The 23,870-nt window shown below is 37.1% G+C and overlaps 2 protein-coding genes across 2 annotated transcripts; both read left to right on the top strand.

Annotated features, from left to right (window-relative positions):
- Positions 1-1,180: 1,180 nt before the first annotated feature.
- LOC127951873 (vesicular glutamate transporter 1-like) lies at positions 1,181-16,702 on the top strand. The gene is made up of 13 exons (XM_052549959.1): positions 1,181-1,306; positions 9,449-9,701; positions 10,480-10,598; positions 11,014-11,128; positions 11,274-11,361; positions 11,490-11,576; positions 12,033-12,175; positions 12,428-12,577; positions 12,918-13,050; positions 13,551-13,661; positions 14,286-14,413; positions 14,497-14,566; positions 14,703-16,702. Exons 1-13 carry the CDS (start codon positions 1,245-1,247, stop codon positions 14,984-14,986), a joined length of 1,743 nt encoding a protein of 580 aa, XP_052405919.1. The 5' UTR covers positions 1,181-1,244; the 3' UTR covers positions 14,987-16,702.
- Positions 16,703-17,711: 1,009 nt separating this feature from the next.
- On the top strand, positions 17,712-23,196 carry LOC127952884 (GTPase HRas). The gene is made up of 5 exons (XM_052551738.1): positions 17,712-18,057; positions 18,615-18,726; positions 19,196-19,374; positions 19,979-20,138; positions 21,993-23,196. The coding sequence occupies exons 2-5, from the start codon at positions 18,616-18,618 to the stop codon at positions 22,104-22,106; spliced, it is 564 nt and encodes a 187-aa protein (XP_052407698.1). The 5' UTR covers positions 17,712-18,057; position 18,615; the 3' UTR covers positions 22,107-23,196.
- Positions 23,197-23,870: the final 674 nt, after the last annotated feature.

The raw sequence follows: 23,870 nt of genomic DNA, 5'->3' as shown, positions 1-23,870 counted from the left end.
ATCAGTGGTCTCAAACTCAATTCCTGGAGGGCCACAGCTCTGCACAGTTTAGCTCCAACCAGCTCCAACTCTCACCTGCTTGGAAGTTTCTAGTAATCCTGAAGACCATGATTAGCTGGATCAGGTGTGTTTGACTAGGGTTGGAGCTAAACTGTGCAGAGTTGTGGCCAATATGTTTTTTGAAGGTTCAATTCATAATTTTAAAGTTCAATTCATCATTTTAAGTGTAAATATTTTTTACATTTTATACAGTTTTCATAAATATTGTTCCGAAGGGGTTTTAAGATAGAACTGGTTTCAGATCAGAATGTATAGAAAGCAGAATGAAACTGTAATAATGTCAGAGAAAATGCAAAATTAAACAATTTAACCATTTTGTTCTAAAATTTTCTTTATAGTTACACCCTGTGAAACCGGTTGATTTAGATGTTGGGCTATGAAATCTTGACAAATCTAAATCTAATCTGACAAGCAGTTATAATTATTATATAACTGCATTTTTAAAGAATTGCAAAATGATCAGAATTATTTACATCTGCAAATACATTATATCACTGTAGTAAACGCAAGGGGGCGACAGACTGCACATAAACTTTCACACAGGGACCTCAGGTACCATCACATGATGCAAACACAACTTTTATTTACAGGTGACAGACTGTGTGATATGGCCTACTATAGACTAAAAAAGGTTAGTTACGTGATGAATGTAGCAGCTAAAATAAAAGATTTTTATTAAAAATGTCAATGTCTTTATGCTTTATGAGACATTGTATTAGCATTGTCTTATGTGTGTGTGTGATATTTTATAACACAATTATTTTATTTTATTTAATATGCAGTTGTGTAAATATTGTTGTGTGTTGTTCACAAGTTCAAAAAGCATACATTATATATATATATATATATATATATATATATATATATATATATATATATATATATATATATATATATATATATATTAGGCTATAATATAATATAATATAATATATATATATAATATAATCTAATCTAATAATCGATATAATATATATATATGTATATTAGGCTATAATATAATCTGGACCACGGACAGAGAGAGAGAGAGAAAGAGAGAGAGAAAGGGGGATTTTCGAGGGATAACAGATAGTAAGGGAAATCTGAGAGAGAGAGAGAGAGAGAGAGAGAGAAAGAGAGAGAGAGAGAGAGAGAGAGAGGTGCACGGGACAGGAGCACACCGGTCGGACTCGGAAGTCGCGAGGATGGAGATCCGTCCGGACCGCTTTAAGGCTCAGGCAGGAAAAACTTTGGGAAAAATACACAGGTGAGGAAGTATATAGAAAGTATCTTACTATCCTCAAGCATTTTTGTACTTTAAGAAATGTTCCTTTAATTGTTTTTATATTTTTCTCTTGGTTTCTGTGTAGCCTATTATTGTTTAAAAACGAAACATAGTGTTCAAAAGTGATTTACGTCGAAACTGAGGTGTTGAGAAAACTTCTGGAATTCGAAGGCGTTGAGTTTATGTCAGTGACCGGATCTGCCTGCACCTTTACTGATGAGAGATGCTTGGTGGAACCGTACTATATCAAGTTCACTCTACCCAAAAAGTGCTGTGTCCCTTTTCTGTGCATGTGTCTCCTGCCTCAAGAAGTCAGTGGCAAACCCTTGTCGTGATTGACTCTGAGTCAAAGGTGATTTTATGTAATCTGTTTGCGCGTAATGCGTCCACTCTGTCCGATTGAGGAGATTGTCCAGATGGATCAGATTAGTTCGCGGCTAACCCGCTGCCACAGACATCCGACGCATGGCGTTGCTGGCTTGCTCTCTCTAGTATCTGTGCACAGTGCGCGTGAGTGAGTTCATATTTCAGATGAACCCTTTTATTCCACCTGAGCGTCAGGTAGCGTTGCGCATCACCGCACAGCTCGCGCTCAGAACATTTGCGAGTTCTGATTCCACGCACTAGTTGATGAAGCGGACCGCTCTCAGAGAACAGGATGTCAAAGGCCAAATTTAGTCTTAATACGACATGAGTAACCTACTTAGTACTAAACATAATACAAACGTTCCTTAGCCTACCAAAATAACAAGTAGGCTATTTTATATTCTAGCCTATTAGCAGAGATGGGCGTAAATACATGGAAATGTATTTAAAATACAAATACAAAATACTGTGTGGAAAAATGTATTTAAATTCAAATACTGTGTGGGGATATGTATTTAAATACAAATACAGTATTTTGTATTTTGAAAATACACAAAATAAATGTGAAATTGAAGATTCAGCGCTGGTATCCCTATTAGGCTGAAATCTATCTGGGCCTATTCTGAATGCCAAAAAGCATGCTTAGAAACGTTTGTTTTAATTTTATATACCTCTTACCTTCCCCTGCCCTGTAGGAAATAAAAAGAAAACTACAAAAAAAAATATTATTTTTTTTAACTTTTATTATGTTTTATCACTATCACCAAACAATCAGCTCATCTAATCTTTTTTGTGACACCTCTGTGACTGAGGACCCTGCAAACAACTTGCTCTGCTTGTATTTGGTGTTGGCTGGAGTCTTTTTCTTTGCTGCTGAGGCTGTGAAATCCTGCTTGTGTTGTTCATAGTCCTGAAGTGCTTCAGGGTGAACTGCTGACTAGGTTGTTGTCAACTTTTTCGTTGTTGTCATGACAGCGCACGCACGTGCATACCAGACACACAGGGAAGGAACTTTTAGATGCATGCTTTCCAATTAAAAAAATGGAGAAAGTGAGGCACCGCCATCATCAATTAAAAAAGAGAAGGTGTGTCCTGTTTCAAACTGTTTTTTTTTTTTATGCGCCTGCCTTTACTAACATGCAAGTTCACCATCCTTTCTCCCCCTTCTCGTTCCGTGAACCTCTGGAGTTGTGAGTTTAGACTTTTTTTTTAACTGTTCCTGTGGTGTTGAGCAACTACAATTCATATTAATCCTATAATTTTATATTATAATTTATTTAAAGTGAAAAAATTGTAATGAAAAATAAATAAAATAGCTAAATTAAATCGTAAGGAGAAGTGCATCTGTCACTTGTGTCATTAGCATACATCAGCAATTACACATGTTTAGGGGAATAGTTGTGTTATTGTCTTAGTGCAGTGGATAAGACACATGCCCTTGGTGTGAGAGACCCGGGTTCGAATCCACTGTCAGACCCCAATGTGACCAAGCAAGACACTTAACCCTAGTTGTTCCAGAGGTGTGCAACCTCTGACATATATAGCAATTCTAAGTTGCTTTGGATAAAAGCGTCAGCTAAATTCTCCTTCTGTATATATATATATATATATATATATATATATATATATATATAAATGTATGTGCTAGAAATGGGTAAACCTGTCTGCCCATGGGGTGGGGGCACTGCCGTGCAAGGTGTAAAAAAGACAGTATAAGTCATTATAATCATTAATTATGTCCCCACTAGATGCAATAAATGCCTTGTTTGTAATGGGATTTTTTTTGTCTCGTTGCACCAAGACAGGCGGCCTCACAGTATGGTAAGGGGTGCAACATTTCCGTCACTCGCTTGAGGCATTCGGCCATCAGCACACACTTCTGTTTTTAGAACAATGAACTTTGTAAAAATCTATGCATTTCAGAAAGGCGGCGTATAGAGGGGAAACAATAATCTAAATCATGTGGAAAAGAATGTGTTTTTTGAACCTTGAACCATATAAACACATTGCATTACACCAAATACACCAAATAATGTTCTTTTTTAGCAACGTCATATAACCCCTTCAAATCCAGCTCGAAAATAGCCCATGAGAGACACATAGACACCCACACACAGCTGTCAGCTACAAATCCCTGCACGCCCCCTCCCCATCACTTCCTCGTCTCTGTGATCTCGCTGGATTAAGTGAAGGGCGGCACGCGCAGTAGATTCCTTCAGTGAGTGAATTTAGCCTAATAGAACTTTTCGGATAATTCGTACTTTTGTCCACATAATAGATGTCTTTTATCTGATAACCTGGTGTGAAACTAAAGGTACTGTATCTGTGGAAAAGTTTGTGTTTAAAGCAAACTGCTGATCTGGATTTAGGCCTCTCGTCTTTAGCTGTGACTCTGTGTCCCTGATAATATTTTAGAGAACGCATCAGCAGCTGATTAATCATTTAAAGCTCAGCAATGCGTCTCCTTCTCCTACTGTTTGCCTCACAGGCCAGCAAGCACGCACCTCACACCTGCAGTTTTCCCTCTGTCATCCCTACTCCATCTCACAGATTTTCACATTTTGTTTGATAATTTACAGCTATTCTGTTTATTGGGAGCTCATGAGAATGGTTCCTGACATATGAGTTTCATGCTGAGAATTCATTATCTTGTACTTGTTAATATCTTTCACTTTCAAAATAAAGGAGCTTTAAAAGGTTCTTCACAGCGATGCCATAGAAGAACCATTTTTGGTTCCACAAAGAACCATTCAGTCAAAGGTTCACTAAAGAACCATCTTTTTCTTATCTTTTTATAATCTGAAGAACCTTCTTTCACCATAAAGAACCTTTTGTGAAACAGAAACGTTCTTCAGATGTTAAAGGTTCTTCATGGAACTGTTTAGACATTCTGATTCCAAGAGAAACATTTAGGTCTTAACTAAAAATGTAATTAAAACTTGCATTTACAATTATAATATGTGGTAAGATAATGTTTCTTAACTGTACTAGGCACTATTGTTGACTAGACTGCTTATCTGAAAGCATGTGAAGGTCAGGCTGCTTGGATGTGTAGAAGTTTGCATATGTGTGTGTGTGTTTGGTGTGGGGAAGTATCTCCCCAGGTGACATGGTCCCACTGAGACCCAATCTGTTCAATAGACGCAGGGGAGGGTCAGAGGAGTTCGGCATAAAAATCATAGCACAACACTGATGGTAGGACTGAAAGAAATGTGTAGGGGAGGGGCAAAAGAGATTTGTGGATGAGCTTTAATCTGTTACCTTTATACAATATCATCAGATTTTTTCATGAAATTAACCAAACAAGGTCAGAGTGGCGAGTAGATTCAGAACACCTCTCTGTGCATGAAACAACAGCAGAGTAGGGAGACAAGATGATAAAAGGATGAACAGAACATAGATGAAGTGATTGTCAGAGGGTGGGGGGTGGGGGGCTGGGAGAGAGAACTGTAGGATTATGTAATTTATTTTTTACTGTTGTGCCTTCATCCTCTTACAGCAAGATTAAATGGGAAAGAGTGCATGTGTGTCAATGTATGTTTGATGCGTTTGTGTGCGTCAAAGACCTTTGGTGTCAACAGAGATCTACATGTCTTACGTCTTAAATACATTAAATACATAATTATGCAACAGTAATGAACCATGTAGCATGAACTTGCACGAGATGCAGTAGAGCACGATTTGTAATTATATATATATATATATATATATATATATATATATAGAGACATCACAGATTAAAAAAAATAATAATCATAATGCTGTCTTGCTGCATGTAAATATTGTAAAACTGTATAATTAATATATAATAATAAATAAATAATAATAAATATAAAATATAAAATATAATAAATGATGTAGGCTAAAATATGTCTGAAATCAAACTCTCAGTTGAATAAGTACTTTAGTTTGTAAGCACTTATGTTAGTACTATAGTATGAATGTGTGTAGTATGAAGGCAACATGGATGTACTATATATATATATATATATATATATATAAAATATCCATAAATCATTAGGTGAAAAATACCTGGATAATATACTTCTTTGCAGAGATATGAAAGTCACTTTAATATTGAATGAGGCCATGGGAGAGTAGTTTGAGGTTTTATATTTAGAATTTAATTTAATTTTTATATTTTCTGTTTTCTCATTAATCTATTGTTTTGTTTTTTTCATTTATTATATATATGTGTGTGTGTTTGTGTGTGTATTAGAAAAAAATATTTTAATAAAATGTATTTATTGGTTTCGATTTATTTAGTTTTAATTGTATTAATACTGCAATCTTAACTAAATACAAATGAGAAATGCTCCTTTGGCAAACAGCTGAAATAAATATTTGTATTTTTTTATTTATTTATTAGCAGTTAACATTTATTCATTTCAAGTAACAAACATGTTTTTTACTTGTTTTAATTTTAGCTTTCGTTAATAATAACCTTCAAAAACATTAAAAAGAAGAAACTTTGAACATTCAAAGCAAAATCAAAGCAGTCAATGCTGATGAGAAAGTGAAAGAGATGTGTGTACACCTGAGCATGCTGGCCTTGAAACAGTCAATTGATGAATCTATAATATGCAAATGAGATCAATAAAAACGATTACTCATTTGCTGATATGGTGCTGTTATAATGAGTATGCAGATGTGTTTGTATCTGATCCAGCTTTGGTAACTGTGTGAGATATTTATAATATGCTGACATAGAAATCGATGCCATTGGACAGGATTCTATCAGCGTGTCTTTTATCCATATAAAGTGTTTGTCAAGGTCCTCATACCACCCCTTTCTGCACTACACCTGTCTCTTATTAGATGGTCTAAACACACACACATAAACACATACAGGTCAGCGGGTGCGTCATGAACCATGGAACGAGATGCATGAGTGCATGATCTGTAATCCCGGATTTTTTTTTTGTTTTTTTTCGATGGTCACATGGTTTAAAGAGGTAAAATACAGAGTGAAATAAATATTAATAACAGCCAACAGTCATTCTCATTAGTAGGTAGCATATGTGCCGCTGTTGGCAGCAATCTGTTTTTAACTAGCTTTAACCTTAATTACACATCTTCCAGAGTGAATGTGTCTGCGTTCTTTTTCTTGCTTCTCTTTCTCCATCTCTCTCTCGTTCCACTTATTCACTCGTTTTTTTTCCCACTCATATTTATCTCCGGAAGTCTATAATTTCTGTAATCCTAATCTGAGGGTGGGGCCACAGATTATCGCTGGATAAGAGATGGAAGAGGAGGGACATGCATGAGTCGTGGGAGTTATAATTGAAACACATTGCTGTTTTCTAATGTCCACGAGACACCTTTTGAGTTTCTGTACATGGCTGCAGAAAGAATCTGCTCCTCAACATACAAGCACACATGTGGAATCCTCTCCCTCTCGTTTCTCTTCTCTTGTCTCTGATTGTGTGTTGTTTGAGCTTGAGGGGATTATAAGGGATCTGCTTTTGTAGGAACAGTGACGAAATGAGAGAAACAGAGAGATAGAAGCGTAGAGAGAGAAAGACAAACATTATTTGAAACAGAAATCATTGATTTTTTTAGTGTGATTTGTGAGAATGGCACATTTTGACATTATGTAGGCCTAGTCACTCTGAGAGTGTCTGTGTGTAAAGGACAGATTTAATGGTGAGCATTTTCTCTGCTCATTAAAATCATACACATATTGTAAGCTTCAGAGCATATGTCTGCTCATGTGCTTCTATGTAAGTGTGTTTTTACTGGCTGTAAACGTTGCAGACAGGTTGCATACCCAGATGGTCTCTCTTTAGGTCTCTGCTGGACTCCCATGTACTGCTATCCAGAGAGACGCCTCATTCTTGTCCCATGTCCTCCTCTCCCCCTCTGTGTCCTCCCTCTGCATCCCACCTGCTTTTAGGTGTGTTTGTGATGTACTTTTATGACTTCTGAGGGTTCCCTAGTGGATGTGACTTCACAGCCTAGCTTCATACCTGTTAAGTGTAATAAAACAGTTTGTAAAAACCTGACTGTTCATAAAAAAATGTATATAAAAAAGCTAAGCACACGGTGCAATAACATTTAAAATAGCAGCAACATTTTTCAGTAGTGGGTGAATGGTAACCAAAATGAATCTAGTTTGACCCCAAAAGGAGCGAGACATAAACTAGTACCATTGTGTCCTTGATTAAGACACTTAACCTCAGATTAATCCAGGACTATCCCTGTAGTATGTGGCCTAAGAGTTGCTTTGGATTAAAGTATTTTTGACCTTTGACCCGCTAAAGGGCTTTTCACACCTGAAATAGTTAACAATGTTAAAATCCTGGGTAAAGTGTATTCAAATTCATAATCTGACATTTCACACTACAAATGTATAAACCCTGGGTTAATGTTCTTATTTGCATATTTGTGGTGTCTTCTTCACTCCAATTTAAAAAATGTATATTTTTTTATATATTATGATAATAAACCCTTCAAATGCTGCTGAAATGACTGTTTATACAACACACTGTGTTTCCATGAATGTCAATATATTGCTGGGCACCGTTACAGGGGTGCAGAGTATGCCAGGCATATGGCCCTAGGATGCAATCAGGACTACAGATTTCCTTTTCTTTTTTTACATACACAGCCACATTAAATAATAATATTGTTGTAAAATAACATTTAAATGTTTGAATTATAGAAGGTGTGGTGCAGGGGTGTCATACAAATGTTATTTTTGAGGAGACCTTGTCATGTGAGGGCCTTGTCAGCAGGCATGATAGCACTGTATAACTGATGTAGGCTTATTGATTTTATAAAATTTTTCTTTTTTATTTGAAATATTCCCAAATGGGTTAACTATATAATGAAATATCTCGATTCTCCAATATGTGTAAGTATATAATACATTTTACTACTTTATTGGTCATGTTAGCTGATCTATAAGGGGCAATGGGCAATGTAGGTGAACTTAATAAAAACTTGCAGTTTTACTAACTATAAAACTTTCATTGTACAGAAAAGAGAGCAAAGAACATTTACATTGTGTAAGAACATGATCACTTACTTAAAGGGTTAGTTCACCCAAAAATGTTAGACAGTGTCTTACTTACCCCAGAGGCATTCTGGGTGTATATTAGTTTCTTCTTTCAGACAAATCCAGTCAGAGTTATTTTTAAAAACTGTCTTTGGTCTTTCAAGCTGTTTAATGTCACTCAGCTGGTGTTGCATGCATCAGTCCAAAAGAAGTTAAATAAAAAGCGCCCATCCATAATAAGAAGTGTCTCATATCGCTCCAGGGGGTGAACAAAGGCTTCCTGTAGCAAATCGATGTATTTTTGTAAGAAATATATCCATATTAAAAATGTAATAATCACTTTAATGTAGCTTGCGCCAACAGTTGTACACAGAGGCAGCTCCAGGCAGATGGCGTGTGTGGCGCTGTGAGTTTCACTGCATTTCTGCGTTCGTCACTTCTGAATACAGTCTTTAGCAAATTAAAAAAATGTATTTTCAAAGCATTAGAAGATGCGAAATCACACAAAGTGCAAAACTAGGCGAAAGACACACAGCTAGCCTGAACTGAGTTTCTCTTTCATGTCATTATCGGACAAATACACCTTGCCAGTTTGAATGTCCAAGCGATGTAAATCTGTTCAAGTGCAATAAGATAAAGTGCAGGGTAAAGTGCAGTGTTTAATGTTTTTGTATGAATTGAGAAAATCTTCAAACACTGTTATGCTATTTATCTGAACTTAACTTACACTGGCCTTTGCTTTCTGTGCCCACATGCAGACTCCTGGAGAAACGGCAGCAGAATGGCGAGACTATCGAGCTGTCAGCGGAGGGCCGCCCGGAGCTGGTGGAGGAGAAGGAGCTTCCCATCGTGGACTGCACGTGTTTCGGGTTGCCACGTCGTTACATCATCGCCATCCTGTCAGGCCTGGGCTTCTGCATCTCGTTCGGCATCCGCTGTAACCTGGGTGTGGCCATCGTCAGCATGGTCAACGACCACACCGTTTACTACGGGAAGAAACCTGTTATAGTGGTCAGTGTCACTGCTGGAATTCAACATCCAGTCCAGTTTAAGAAACTTAATGGAAACAGATGAATGTAGAAATTGTGCATTTCAGTTTATTGAGAGGCATATTTAAAATTTATGATAAAAATGAGATTCATTAAGCATGGATAGATACAACACAGGTTCATAAGAAATAAAGGTACAACAACATAGAGCCTACTGTCATTTTGATATGCTATGTCAATTTGTCGAAATAATGTCAAAAACATCAATATCTAAATACATACATACATAAATACATGCAAATTGACTTCAAATTCCAGTTTACTAGCATTAACCACTTAGATTTTTGTCTCCAGACAGTGTCAGGTTTCCCTGTAGAATTTCACACATCAATGCAATTATCCCACAAATAAACTGAGAAAATAAAATTGACAGAGAAAATACGATTTTTTATAATGCTATTATTTTAAAAATATGTATTATTGTTATACCCATTTTGATCAATTTATTTTATGATCTGTTATTATTATTATTATTGGGCTACTTTATCTTACTTATATATTTGGTTTTATATTTTTTATTTTACTTCTTTCTCACATTCCCCCTCCCCATTTTGCAAATGTAACATGACACAGAAAAGTGACTGAGGTTAATTCAGGTTATTAGATGCTTTGAAGAATAGTGCGTGATCATTTTTTATTGATTAAAACCTGAACTGACTGAAGTGTTCTCAGATTTTGCACAGAAAGCTTTTGAATACAAGTTCGATGCAATGAGTTTGACTCTCTCTTTTCCCACCCAGGCTGCTCAGTTCACATGGGACCCCGAGACGGTAGGGATGATACACGGCTCATTCTTCTGGGGTTACATCGTCACACAGATACCCGGGGGATTCATCTGTCAAAAGTTTGCCGCCAACAGGTAATCTGATCAGTGAATTGATGTTTTCTCAAGTGTTCTTTTACTGAAGAGTTTTATGAATGACAATTTGGTCCAACTGAGTCAAATATCCAGATATAAAAACATGTGTTGTCTTTTGATCTGGCTGTTGTTGCATTGTGACAACCTACCCTATATATAATGAAAAAAATATATAATTCTAATAAAATAATATAATGACAGTGTGTGTTCAGCAGATGCCAAAAATGAACCTTTTTTTTGACCCTGGTGGACCTTAAGGTTTTCTTATATATACAGAGGTTGACTTGAATTGAAAACCAACCCTGATAAATGTTCATTGAAACATGGCAGCCATCCCCATGTGATGAGATATTAGCATGGCATTTGATTGGGATTAGGCCTCAGTTGACTGTACTGTATGTGTGTTTGGTCTCAGGGTGTTTGGCTTTGCCATTGTGGCCACGTCGACGCTGAATATGCTGATCCCAGCAGCAGCTAGAGCTCACTATGGCTGTGTTATCATGGTCAGGATTTGCCAGGGGCTTGTGGAGGTATGCCACCTGTGTGTATACGTGGATTTGTGTGGTTCTGAAGTAGTCCAAATGCATAGCATCACACTAAAGATTATTATTTTATAAAAATTTTTGTTACTGTCATGGTCACCAATATTTAATCGGATTATTATTCTTCTGGAAGGGTGTGTCGTATCCTGCATGTCATGGCATTTGGGCCAAATGGGCTCCGCCCCTTGAAAGAAGTCGATTGGCCACAACAGCATTCTGTGGTAAGATGTCTATCTGTGATTAGTTGAACCTTGAATTAAGTTTTGATTTAGTAAAAAGCTGACATTGATGATAATGTTAGTGAATAGCACTAATAAGAGGAAGTGTACTAAGAAACTGTATGTTATAGGTTCATATGCTGGAGCTGTTGTTGCAATGCCTTTGGCTGGAGTCTTGGTGCAGTACACCGGATGGTCCTCAGTGTTTTATGTGTATGGTAGGTAGCATATACACATCATTTGAATTATATACAATAAGATTTGATATAAAACTTTTGTTTATTTAATGAACCACGTAATACTGAAAACTATAATATACAATATACACACACTATCACTCAGACGTTTATTCGATTTTATTTTGATATTAAAATATATAATAAATTATATATTTCATAATTATATATTTCCTAAATTACGTATACATTGAAATTGAAAACAGTTATTTTAATTTGTAAAAAATATTTCACAATATTATGGATTTTACTGTATTTTTTGTCAAATAAATTCACACTTGGTGATTGCAAGAAACATCTTTAAAAAAAAATAATAATTTGAAAAATCATGCCATTGACCCCAAAAACAGACCCAAAGCTAATACTTCAGTTTATTTACAATATACAATTTTCATTATATTTAATAATTTTCATAGTTATCCTTTTCTCTCCTCACAGGAATGGTTGGGATATTTTGGTATCTCTTCTGGATTTTAGTTTCCTATGAGAGTCCAGCTGCTCACCCAACCATCACACCAGAGGAGAGGAAGTACATAGAGGACGCCATCGGGGAAACCGCCGGCCTGGTCAACCCTCTGCAGGTACAAACACAGCCATTATTTTTCTTTCTTAATCACTCTTCCACACATCCCCCCTCGCTCTGTCACACACACACACACACACACACACACACACACACACACACACACACACACACACACACACACACACACAAACACACACACACACACACACACACACTCTGAATCTTCTCTCATTTCTCATCTCTCTAACTGCTGCTTGCTGCACTGTTCTGGATATGTCCGACCTCTGTGTTTTTCGCCAACCTGCAGAAATTTAAAACTCCCTGGCGGCACTTCTTTACCTCCATGCCGGTGTATGCCATCATCGTGGCCAACTTCTGCAGAAGCTGGACCTTCTACCTGCTCCTCATCAGCCAGCCCGCTTACTTCGAGGAGGTGTTTGGCTTTGAAATCAGCAAGGTGAAACACACACACACACAAACTTAAATTAGTATTCATGATGCTCTACAACAGTGCTTCTTAACTGGTGGGCCACAACCCAAAAATAAATCACGTGTCTTTTATGAAGGGTTGCAAACTCCTAGAAAAAAGCTATAATAAATATAAACAATTAAATGCAACAGCATATAATAATTTGTAAATAATTTGTAGTAACCTTTAAAGAGTTTATATGTAAAATGTATGTCCCAAAACAAAACCAGTTGAGAAACACAGTATGCACACATGTAATGCAGTATTGTGAAGGTGGATGAAGATGTTTTGTTCAATAAGTAATATTTTTGTTCCTTCTGTTGCTCAGGTGGGGATGGTGTCTGCACTTCCTCATTTAGTGATGACCATTATCGTGCCAATTGGAGGACAACTTGCTGACTACCTGAGAACACATAATTTAATGACCACAACGAATGTCCGTAAACTCATGAACTGTGGAGGTGAGATATAGAAAAAATAAATTAAATTACTAATTTTACCCCAAAAATAAAGCAATCTGTCATTATTTACTCACCCTTAAGTTTTCTTTGTTTATCTTTTAGCAATAGCATAGGATTAAATACCCATAATATGACAGAATTAATTATTTATTTGTTTGTTTGTTTTTGGGTAAACTTTAATAAATGTCATACAGTAAATGTAGAATCCAGAATCAGCAGCGCGCATGCAGAGTCAGAAACTGTACGTGTGTGTGAGACGCAAGTCAGATTATCTGCCTATTTTTGCTCTGTCTGCTCCTGCAATGGCAGCTGGGGCAGTAATCATTGATGCATCAATGCATGACACACTCAGTCTCTCACAATCATCTGCACATACAAACATACACAACACAGAGACAGATTCATGCTAGAATTGGACGCACAGTTAAACTATGACCAACAGTAAACCTTGTATGATGTATCCACGAGACTACTGTTGTGTGTGTCTGTGTGTGTTTTAGGGTTTGGAATGGAAGCCACTCTACTCTTGGTTGTTGGTTTCTCACATACCAAAGTAATAGCTATTTCTTTCCTTGTACTGGCGGTTGGTTTCAGTGGATTTGCAATTTCAGGTTAGTAAAAGAAAAGATTAAAGACTGAACACACTTAAGAATTCACTTAGCTTTTGTACACATTACCATTCAAAAGTCTGGACTCAATAAGATTTTTTTCATGTTTTTAACTTCTTATGCTCACCAAGGCTGCTTTCATGTGATCAAAAATACAAATAAAACAGTCATATTGTTAAATATTATTACAATTTAAAAAAATGTTTTAACTAAAATGAATTTTAAAAAAGTGTATTTTCAGCCATCAGTGTCACATGATCCTTCAAAATGCTGATTTTATGCTCAAGAAACATTATCTTCTTATTATCAATATTGGAAACATGTGTTGCTTAATATTTCTGTGTAAACAATTATACTTTTGTTTCAGGATTCTTGAATAGAGAGTTTGGAAGAACAACATTTATAAATCTTTCAGAATATTGTAAATGTCTTTACTGTTTCTTCTGATTAATTTAATGCATCTTTGAAGAAGAAAAGTATTAATTTTAATTACAAAGTTGAAAGTCAGATTAAAAGAAATAAAGTGTGATTGTGGGATATAAGGTCATAGTTATGAGAATTAAAGTCACAGTTTTAGATACTGGTTAAGATGCATGTATGAAAAATACCTTTCTCTTCCCCTTTCAGGGTTTAATGTGAATCATCTTGACATTGCTCCACGTTATGCCAGCATCCTGATGGGAATCTCCAACGGAGTGGGAACTTTGTCAGGAATGGTGTGTCCTATCATAGTTGGAGCCATGACCAAACATAAGGTACATACTTCACATGCCAAATAATTGATTTCTATAGTTTATATTGTTGTTAATTGGCTTTATTTATTTATTTTTGCCTGTAGACACGTGAAGAGTGGCAGTATGTCTTCCTCATCGCAGCACTGGTGCATTATGGGGGTGTGATCTTTTATGGTATGCTGTGTTCAGCAAATCATAATTTCAACATGCGAACATGCTACATTTATTTTTATTCCACATATAATGAATATTGGGAATTACTTTTATCATTTTCTCTCTCCTGAAATGCTGGATTTGAATATGTTCTCAGGGATCTTTGCATCAGGTGAGAAGCAGCCATGGGCGGATGCTGAGAATACCAGCGAGGAGAAGTGTGGCATTCTGGGAGAGGACGAACTGGCCAATGAAACAGAAGAGCTGTACAGGACTGGAGGACAGTATGGGGCTATAAACAATCCCCATTCTGGTGGTCCCAACGGAGGAGGTGCTGGGGCAGGATGGGTATCAGATTGGGATAAAACAGAAGAATATGTTCAACCTGTCGGGACAAACAGTTATTTATATGGCGGAGAGGGAGAGAGAGAGCTCACATAGTGAGAAGAAACAGAGTCTATATCTAAGAGTTAAAGGAGTAACAATCAATGCGGAGTAAATAAATAGAGAGAGAGTGAGTGAGTGAGTGAGTGAGTGAGTGAATGTGTGAGTGTGTGAATAAGCAACAGAGCGAATGAGTTTCCAAACTGATGATCAGATTACGTGAGGATTGTTCTGTAAACATAGTGTGTGTGTGTGTGTGTGTGTGTTGATGTGAGAATACAGTGGTGCTCTGTGATTTATATGTTCAGTAATTTAGGCTTCCTGCCAAATCACTGTAATGCACTTAAAATGACACAGTGATATTAGACATGTTCATGGTTCTGGTGTAGGAGTATATGGTATAGGAGTTTCTCTCTCTGTCTCTCTCTCTGTGTGTGTGTGTGCATGTGTGCAAGTTTCCAGATTGTGCTCAGTTCCTTTTGTTTTATCCAGTGCTTTAAATTGTAAAAGGGTTCAAGCAAATCTATGGACGTGTAGACATTTATTTGATCATAGGTTTGTGCACTTATACATGATATCCTTGAAGTGACAGTCACCAAAAATAAAAATTCTGTCATTACATACTCTTTATAATTTTAAAGCAACACTATGTACATTTTGGTGCTCTAGCAGTCAATAAACAGAAATGCACGCATCCCGCGGAAGAAAATTGTACCTGGAGCTACTTCATTATTTTTACAGGCTACAATAGTCCAAAAATAATCACTTATTATGAATGTACCGTATGGATTTAGGATAAGATGAAAAAGACAGTTTGGTATATGAATATATGATTTAATCACTTATTATATACATTTTGAAAATTTTAAACACAGAAAAAATGTTACATAGTGTTGCTCTAAATATATGGTTTAATATATAATGATGGCATTTTCATTTTGGCCTAAACTATTGTTTAAACATGACTGAATGTGTGTGCAAGTTTAAACGACCCAGATCCTCATCATTGGGTCAGTGCACAAGCGTGTTTTTATCCTTTGATGTACTATATTATTCACATATACAGGTTTTCACAAGCTTACACAATGCACACAAATTCAGTAAATCTGTGGATGAATCTATTTTGCGCACGATGAAGGTGTTACTGCCAGGCAAACTCACAGTCATTTACACATTACATTTACATTTCTCCATTTGCTGACACTTTTATCCAAAAGGTATAGTTGGGAACTTAACCCATGACTATGACATTGCTGATGCTGATGCCATGAGTCCAAATATATCGACACGCACAAACACAGAAAATGCCAGGTGAATTACAAGGGATAAGTGCCGAAATACTGAGAAGTTGAAGGGTTGTATTCTGAGCATATGCAGATTTTATCATGTGCATCCATTTAGGGTCCATTCAGTCAGAGAGCAGTATGATCTTAGGGAATCAACCAGAAAACATCATTAGGGAATGGAAAGAAGATGATTAAGTAGTGACCAGTTGATTCTGCCCTTTATTTTGATGTTATTCTGCTTCATGTGTTTGTAACTTTTTGCGCTTATTTCCTGAATCTTTCATTTCTTTCTTTATTTTGTTTTCCCAAATGTAACTTGACTTGTCAGCACAATAGAAACAAAACAAGAAAAACATGATTTCCCTTTGAGGGAAAAACTGAAATAATAATAATAATAATAATAGTAATAATTATATAATTAAAAAATGTGTAAAAATTGAATACGTGAAAATTCCCTGTGTACAATAAAACGAATTAAATTTATAAACTGTGTGTTATTTATTCTTTGCACTAATAACCGATCAAACAGGCACAAGAAACTGCTCGAGACAGCAGACGTGTGGTGGGTGGTGTGTTTGTATGAATATGCATAACAATACAAGCCAAATTCAATTTTTTCCTACATCATTCAGATTACTTGCCCACATGCACCTTATCAGTTTTTTTCCTTTTTTTTTCAGTTTATACCTTTTTTCACCCTCCCTAATGCTCCTCTCCACCCACAGAGGGCATCTGCTGTCCTCTAATCTTTGCCTAAAATCACCAAGATAATCCCTCCATCCATCTGTCATTCAGAAAGAGAAAGAAAGCATCTTTGCACCGGAGAGGTTTTGTTGTTGTAGTATTGTCAGTGACATCTAGTGGTAAAAATGTGTAAACTAAAACAAGCTAAAATAATAGCGCTTTAAATTTGGTAAAAGGCTTTACATTGCCAAACCATTAATAACAAATTATAGACATACATATTTACACATATAAATAAATAAATAAATAAATAAGAATGTATAATAATAAGAAAAAGGCAATAACATTACACAATGAGTTGTTTAAATGCTCTACACTTTATAATTATTATAATAATAATAATGATTATTATTATTATTATTATTGGGATCATTTTATTATAATTTATTACATTATTACTTGACTTTTCATTGTTAATTCCTTAATCACTGTAAACCCTCTGCTGACTGCATTAAGTAACAACTACATAACTTAATTTGTTAGCTTTATTTGTAAATGCAATGATACATTAAAACACTAAATATATTTTCTTTTAAGGGCTAGGTGAAACTTTTAGCGGAGACCTTTGATGTCTTGACGTGCATCCCTGGCCTTTTAATATGTAAAGCGAATCCGATTGGTCCATATTCACGGGGCGGGACATGAAGAAGAAATTGGAAAGAGGCATTGCATTACCATTGGTCAAATCTTTCTTCCGTTTATTCCTCGCCAATAGAATTTAAAAATCCAACGGGCTTCTTGAATCTCACTGGTCATCTCCTCCAGTGATCCCGCCCCCTCCTCGCCCTCAGTGTGAATCTGGGAGAGTCTTAGCCGAGAGGAGCTAATGTCTCTACGAATGGATTTATGTGGGTTTTTTGGTCAAATTTGAACAGACTGAAGAAACATAGTTAAGATAAGAATATATTTTAGTGTTTTTACGGTTGGATTGTCATCAGCCTGAATACTTCCAGCCTGTCTTCGACCCTCAGGAGTGTTTAGTTTGTCTGGTCGATCGTAATGTGGCTCAGGGGCTAATCCTTGGACTTCATTCAATACTAATTCATCTCGAGGCGCTTCGTCTGGGCGATCCGAACTGATTTAACAACCGCTCTGAAGGTAAAATACACAAATAAGCCGTTAAATAACTTCTTACCTGTTGATAGGAGTTGAGATACAGATATAAAGAGCTTACCGGCTAAGTAAATGTGATAGGAACGGATTAAACCTCGTCTAAAATATCTTTAAATATGATTTGTTGATAATGCAGCAATTTTACATCTCAGTCAACTATCTTATGTAACATGTATGTTCTTTTTCCGGTTATTAAAGGATCGGTTTACTCAAAACGAAAATTGTGTCATCCGTCCCGTATGATTTTCTTTCTTCTGTGGAACAGTAAAAGGAAATGTTACGCAGAATGACAGCTTCGGTCACCATTCACTTTCACTACAGTTGTTTTCCATAGAGTGGAAGTGAAGAGTGACTTATCTTTTTTTGTGTTCAGTCTGTTATCGCTGCTGTAGTTTGTGTAAGTGTTATCAGTCAGAGTGAAAGGCTTGTATCTGTAAAGGTTATGTCCCCCCCCCCCCAAGTTGCTCCTGATTAAATCCAATGAGACCGCTATTTTCTGTTTCTAACCCTCTCCCCATTCACTTTCTCTCTCTTCCATCCAGAATGACAGAATACAAGCTGGTAGTCGTCGGGGCTGGTGGCGTTGGGAAAAGTGCCCTGACCATCCAGCTCATTCAGAATCACTTTGTAGACGAGTACGACCCCACTATTGAGGTAAGAGTTCACCTTCTTTAAAAGGTTAAACCAACCAAAAATGAAATCTGTCAACTGTTACTCCCACTCATTTCAATCATGCATGAATTTCTTTCTTTCTACTGGGGAACACAAAACAAGATTTGTTGAAGAATGTTGGCAGTCAAACTGTTTTGTTTCCCGTTCACTTCCATAGTATGGACAGAAATATGATGGGAGCCAAAACGGTTTGGTCATTAACATTCTCCAAAATATCTTGCTTTGTGTTTCACAGAAGAAATAAATGCATAAAGGTTTGAAATGACATTAGGAGGGGGAGTAAATAATGAAAAATTACATTTTTGGGGGGGGGACTGTCGCTGTAAGATAATTTAGTATTTTTATTAGTTTTTGTTTGTGTATTCAGTTAATACGTTGTTGATCGTCACAATATGTAAAAGCTCAGATATTATAATTGAGCTCAAGTTCTTTTTATGTGTGTTCCACGCAGGATTCTTACAGAAAGCAGGTTGTGATTGACGGAGAGACGTGTTTGTTGGACATCCTGGACACCGCAGGTCAGGAGGAGTACAGTGCTATGAGAGATCAGTATATGAGGACAGGAGAGGGCTTTCTCTGTGTGTTTGCCATCAACAACGCCAAGTCCTTTGAGGATGTACATCTTTACAGGTACATAGCCAAACAAATGTGGACAAACTGATATGTGTAAACAGTATTCGGCATCGGTTACCATAAATAGTCTTTCAGATGATAAGATAATCCATCTAAAAATGAAGATTGTCATTATTTACTCACACTCATGTCATTTCAAACCTGCATGACCTATTTTCCTCAGTGGAACATTAAAGATGTCTGGAGGAATGCTGGTAACCCAACCGTTTCGGCTTCCATTCACTCTTGTTGTATGGACAAAAAAATAAATGAATAAAAAAATACAATGAAAATGAATCCTTTTTTGGTGGACTGTCCTGTTAATACTTCTATATAGTCTGTTTCGACTAACCGCAAATAAAGCTTTCTACTTCCTAAAAACTTAGAATATGATCAAATGTTGCTAGACTGATTTTAAGCAAAAAAATTAATTTACAATTTTTAATGTCAATTCAGCAGGATGACGATCACTGAACTGCAATAATATACCAACTTCCTTTTTTTATGTGATTTAAAGTTGACGAGTAAGGAAAACACTGGGACTAGAGAAAGGCCTAGTAGAATTTCTCAAATCACTCTGTATGGAAAAATCACCCGTGTTATGCTTTTGTTTTCTGTGCAGGGAGCAAATAAACCGTGTCAAAGACAGCGACAATGTCCCGATGGTGCTGGTGGGGAACAAAAGTGACCTGGCCTCTCGTACTGTAGAGACGCGTCAAGCCCAAGAGCTCGCCAGGAGTTACGGCGTCCCATTTGTCGAAACATCTGCCAAGACGCGACAGGTGTGTGGCACTGATTTTAAAGTTACACTAAAATAATTTTTTTGCATTCCACTGCTCTGCTTTTTTATTGTTTTTCGGTGTAAAACTTCCGCTCAATTTCAGTTCGCTTCTGTACTCCATCTGAGACTGCAAACTGCAAAATCTCCCAGTTTACCTCCAGCTCCAAACCAGCTAGCCAATCAACGAACAGAGGGTGGGCCGAGAGCTGTGACGTAGACGCTACGCGTCGAATTTGACACAATCGTCGGATTGTAGTTGTAGGAGACACGGGATGCTATTCGCTCTGTTGTGGAGAATATTCCTGCCATTTGCCAACTGAAGCCTGAACAAGAAGAGTGTTTGTTTCACATTTTGAATGGAGGTGAAGTTGTGGCCCTACTCCCGACAGGTTTTGGGTAAAGTTATATTTATCAACTGTTACCGATCGTTAACGAGAAACTGGTGAGGCCAGAGTCCGGCAAGGCGATAATCGTGATTGTGAACTGCCATGTTCACTCCGGTATTTCGCTCGATGGTTTTGTTTTCGCAGCATTCCTGTGTTTACAGTGGAAGTGTGAGGCAGCTGTGCTGGCGAATAACACGTCATAACCAAACATTATGAGATTGGCTTACGGGTAACCAATGATTTTCAACTTCAGACAAGCCCCCCCCCAGGAGAAAGAAAACACTTGTCAATTATGCCCTTCCAGACTCTGTCTACGAAGAAAAGCGAAGTAGCAGAGTTTGGTATTAGCAGGCTAGCATCTCACACTTGTCTCACAATTCTAAAAACACAGCACTCAAGTTAAGTTCAAAAACATGTTTGTGTGCATTTTATGTCTATTTAAAGGGGTCATATTATGCTTTTTTCAACCTTAGTTAGTCTGTAATGTTGCCGTTTGAGCATTTAACTTTTCAAAAACTATAACAAACAACTTGTTTGGACTACAGCGCTTATTTTCCAGGATTTGTGATATCACAAAGATCGACGAATGGTACGAGACCTGGTTGAGCTGCACTAGAGACAACGAAACGTCCTCGAGCTGAGATTTGTACTCGGGACCCCCGTAGTGCCACAGAACACATTTTTGCATTTTGAAAAAACGAGACACAAAACAGTGGAGTGAAAAAGGACACTAGGTCTATGCCCAAACAGTTTACTACAGTGGGCCAAAAATGAAACTAAATGTTGGATTATATACAATTAGATTCAGGGTTTTTTCTTCTTCTCAGACATAGTCAATTACATTTTATACATGTCAACATAAGAATGAAACGACAAAAGGTTAAAACAAAAATATAAATGAATAAGGCTGATGTGCTTCTATGAAAGACTTTTTCCTGTTCTTTCCCCCTCTTGTGAAAAGTTGTACTACTTGCTTTTAGAAAACTGTCACGTGAGACTCTGCAAAATATTTGAGAAGCAAGTGCAACAATCAGACATCTAACAGATCTTACAGAAAAAACAACAACAATGGAAGAGCAGCGAAGTGGAATGCACAAACATGTTCTGTGTGAATGTTTCTTAACCATGAGTGAATGTGGCTGCATTAGATGAAGAAATCTCCCACAAACATGCTGAGAACCAGAGCACACTGTTTCAAGCAGGATATTTCACAGCAGTTTGATCAGATTTGAGATTCTAAAAGAGTTGACACTAGACTTCAGTCACACGCCCTCTCCAAAACCCAACCCTCCAGAAACATGTCAGCAAACCTGAAGACACAATGACTGTGATGACAGGACGAGTGTGCATTTGTTTCTTTCTCTGGGGGCAAATCAGAGTAAAAGCGTCACGTTTGTAATTCAGTAATGTGCATGATTTCTCCTTAGCACCCTTAGCTCTAGATCTGTCTTGTCTTTTTCTGTCTGCAGGGAGTTGAGGAGGCATTTTACTCTCTCGTGCGGGAGATCCGAAGATACAAGGAGACGAACCGCAGCAATAAGAAGAGCAAAAAGCACACACAGAGACGCTGCACTCTTTTATAGCGCTACACGCGTACAGCCTCGCACTGCACCCCTGTGATAGCAATGCACTCACACACACACACACACACTACTGTAGCATTACACACACATACACACCCCATTTCCTTTTCTTACCACTCTTACGCCACCAGCCTTTGAGGAATAGGAACCTGACTGGCTGTTGTATGTTTGTGTGCATGAGACCTCAGTGAGAATCGAGCAACTGTGGAATTGCTTTGGAAAAGACCTATGTCCAAATTCGTCTCGTCTCAACTTTGAGCTGCTGCTGCCCCTTCTGTGCTAAAAAGACCCGATGTGTGTCATAGTTTTACAGTCGTATTTTGGAGTGACAGCAGCAAGGAATCTTGTTTATAACAAATTGATCAGGTGGTGAAGGGATATACTTTATGTCGGTAATGGGTAACTGTTTTTAAGTAAGCCGGATCACGTCTCATCCCTTTCAAAACTTTGTGAGCCAGTCGGCACATCCGTGTGGTTCTGTTAACGGTGGTCGGGAAAGAGGAAGCTCAGAAGTCCCCTAAAGTTTTTGTGGCCCGTGAGAAAGCACATTAGAGCCACTTCATATGAGGTTTCCAACTCATGCATTGTGGGATATATTCAGAAAATATTTTTAGCACTTGCTCCATCAAATAGGGTTTCTGTAGTTGTCACCGTTTTTCTTCCCAGGTCACTATTGTTGTCATGGCTTGGACTAAAACCTAGCTGTCCTACACCTAATATAGCCCTTCTATAATTATGAGATTCAGAAAAAAAGAAAAAAATCGAGCTTTATTTTTCCCAGCAGTATTTTATGGTAAAATCCTGTATTTTTGTAACCGGTAATATTGAACAATTTGAAGACACATAGCAGCATTGTATTGGACATTAACATTTCATGTATTCTGATGAATTGGGTAAAATGCCAGTTGTTCCCACCTGTGATGAGGCTCGGTCGGGAGGGCAAGACCTTTTTTATTTTATTTTATTTTTTTAAGGTTGACAGGAGAGAAAGTAATAGTTTTGGTTCAGGCTAAACATGTGATTGATGCATTGCCTTTGCCACATCGATAACTGTAGTTATATGTTTTGTGAATAAAGAGACTTTTGGCTAGTTGACTGTGTGATTTCCTCAATATTCAACCCTCCCACTGTTGAAACGAAACTTCAGTTATTAATCAGCTTGAAGTGTTACGACAGGTATAGGTTGTTTTCTTATGGTCATACCGGAGCAGGCGTAACGTTTTCTATTAATATAATCAGAAAAGCTGATCAAGTTTAAGTATTTTTTGTGTATTTTTTAAATCTCATTCTCAAAATCTTAAAAACCCCATAAATGTACAGTAGCTCTTGAGCAATACACATTTAGCTTTAAAAGACAAAAGCAGCTGCTTAAGTTAAAACAATAAGTAACTGGTAGCAAGAAATATTCCCCTTTATTTGTTCCTATCATTTCACCATATGACCTAGGTAGCCTGAGAACGACTCTTGTTCTGGTTTTATCCATGTGGGCTTTCAAATACCTGTGTGAAGCCCTTAATATATCTTGGACTTAGGAATGTAATGACAGAAACCAAAAGATGCATGAACGCAATATATGGGATATATAAAATACTGCCTAGGGTGAGGTTTGGCTCATTTTTCCCCCTCTCTTTTTTCCCTTGTTTTCTGAACCCTTTTGAACTGGGGGGAAAAAAAGATTTGCTTAAAGCCCACAACTTGGTCACCATTATTACGATTACTGGACAAGCACTTCTTTTTTCCCGATAAAAATAAGAAATTTCAATC

This window comes from Carassius gibelio, chromosome B3 (genome assembly GCF_023724105.1).
Source record: "Carassius gibelio isolate Cgi1373 ecotype wild population from Czech Republic chromosome B3, carGib1.2-hapl.c, whole genome shotgun sequence".
Taxonomy (NCBI): Eukaryota; Metazoa; Chordata; class Actinopteri; order Cypriniformes; family Cyprinidae; genus Carassius; species Carassius gibelio.
This window is presented reverse-complemented; position numbering and strand designations above follow the sequence as displayed.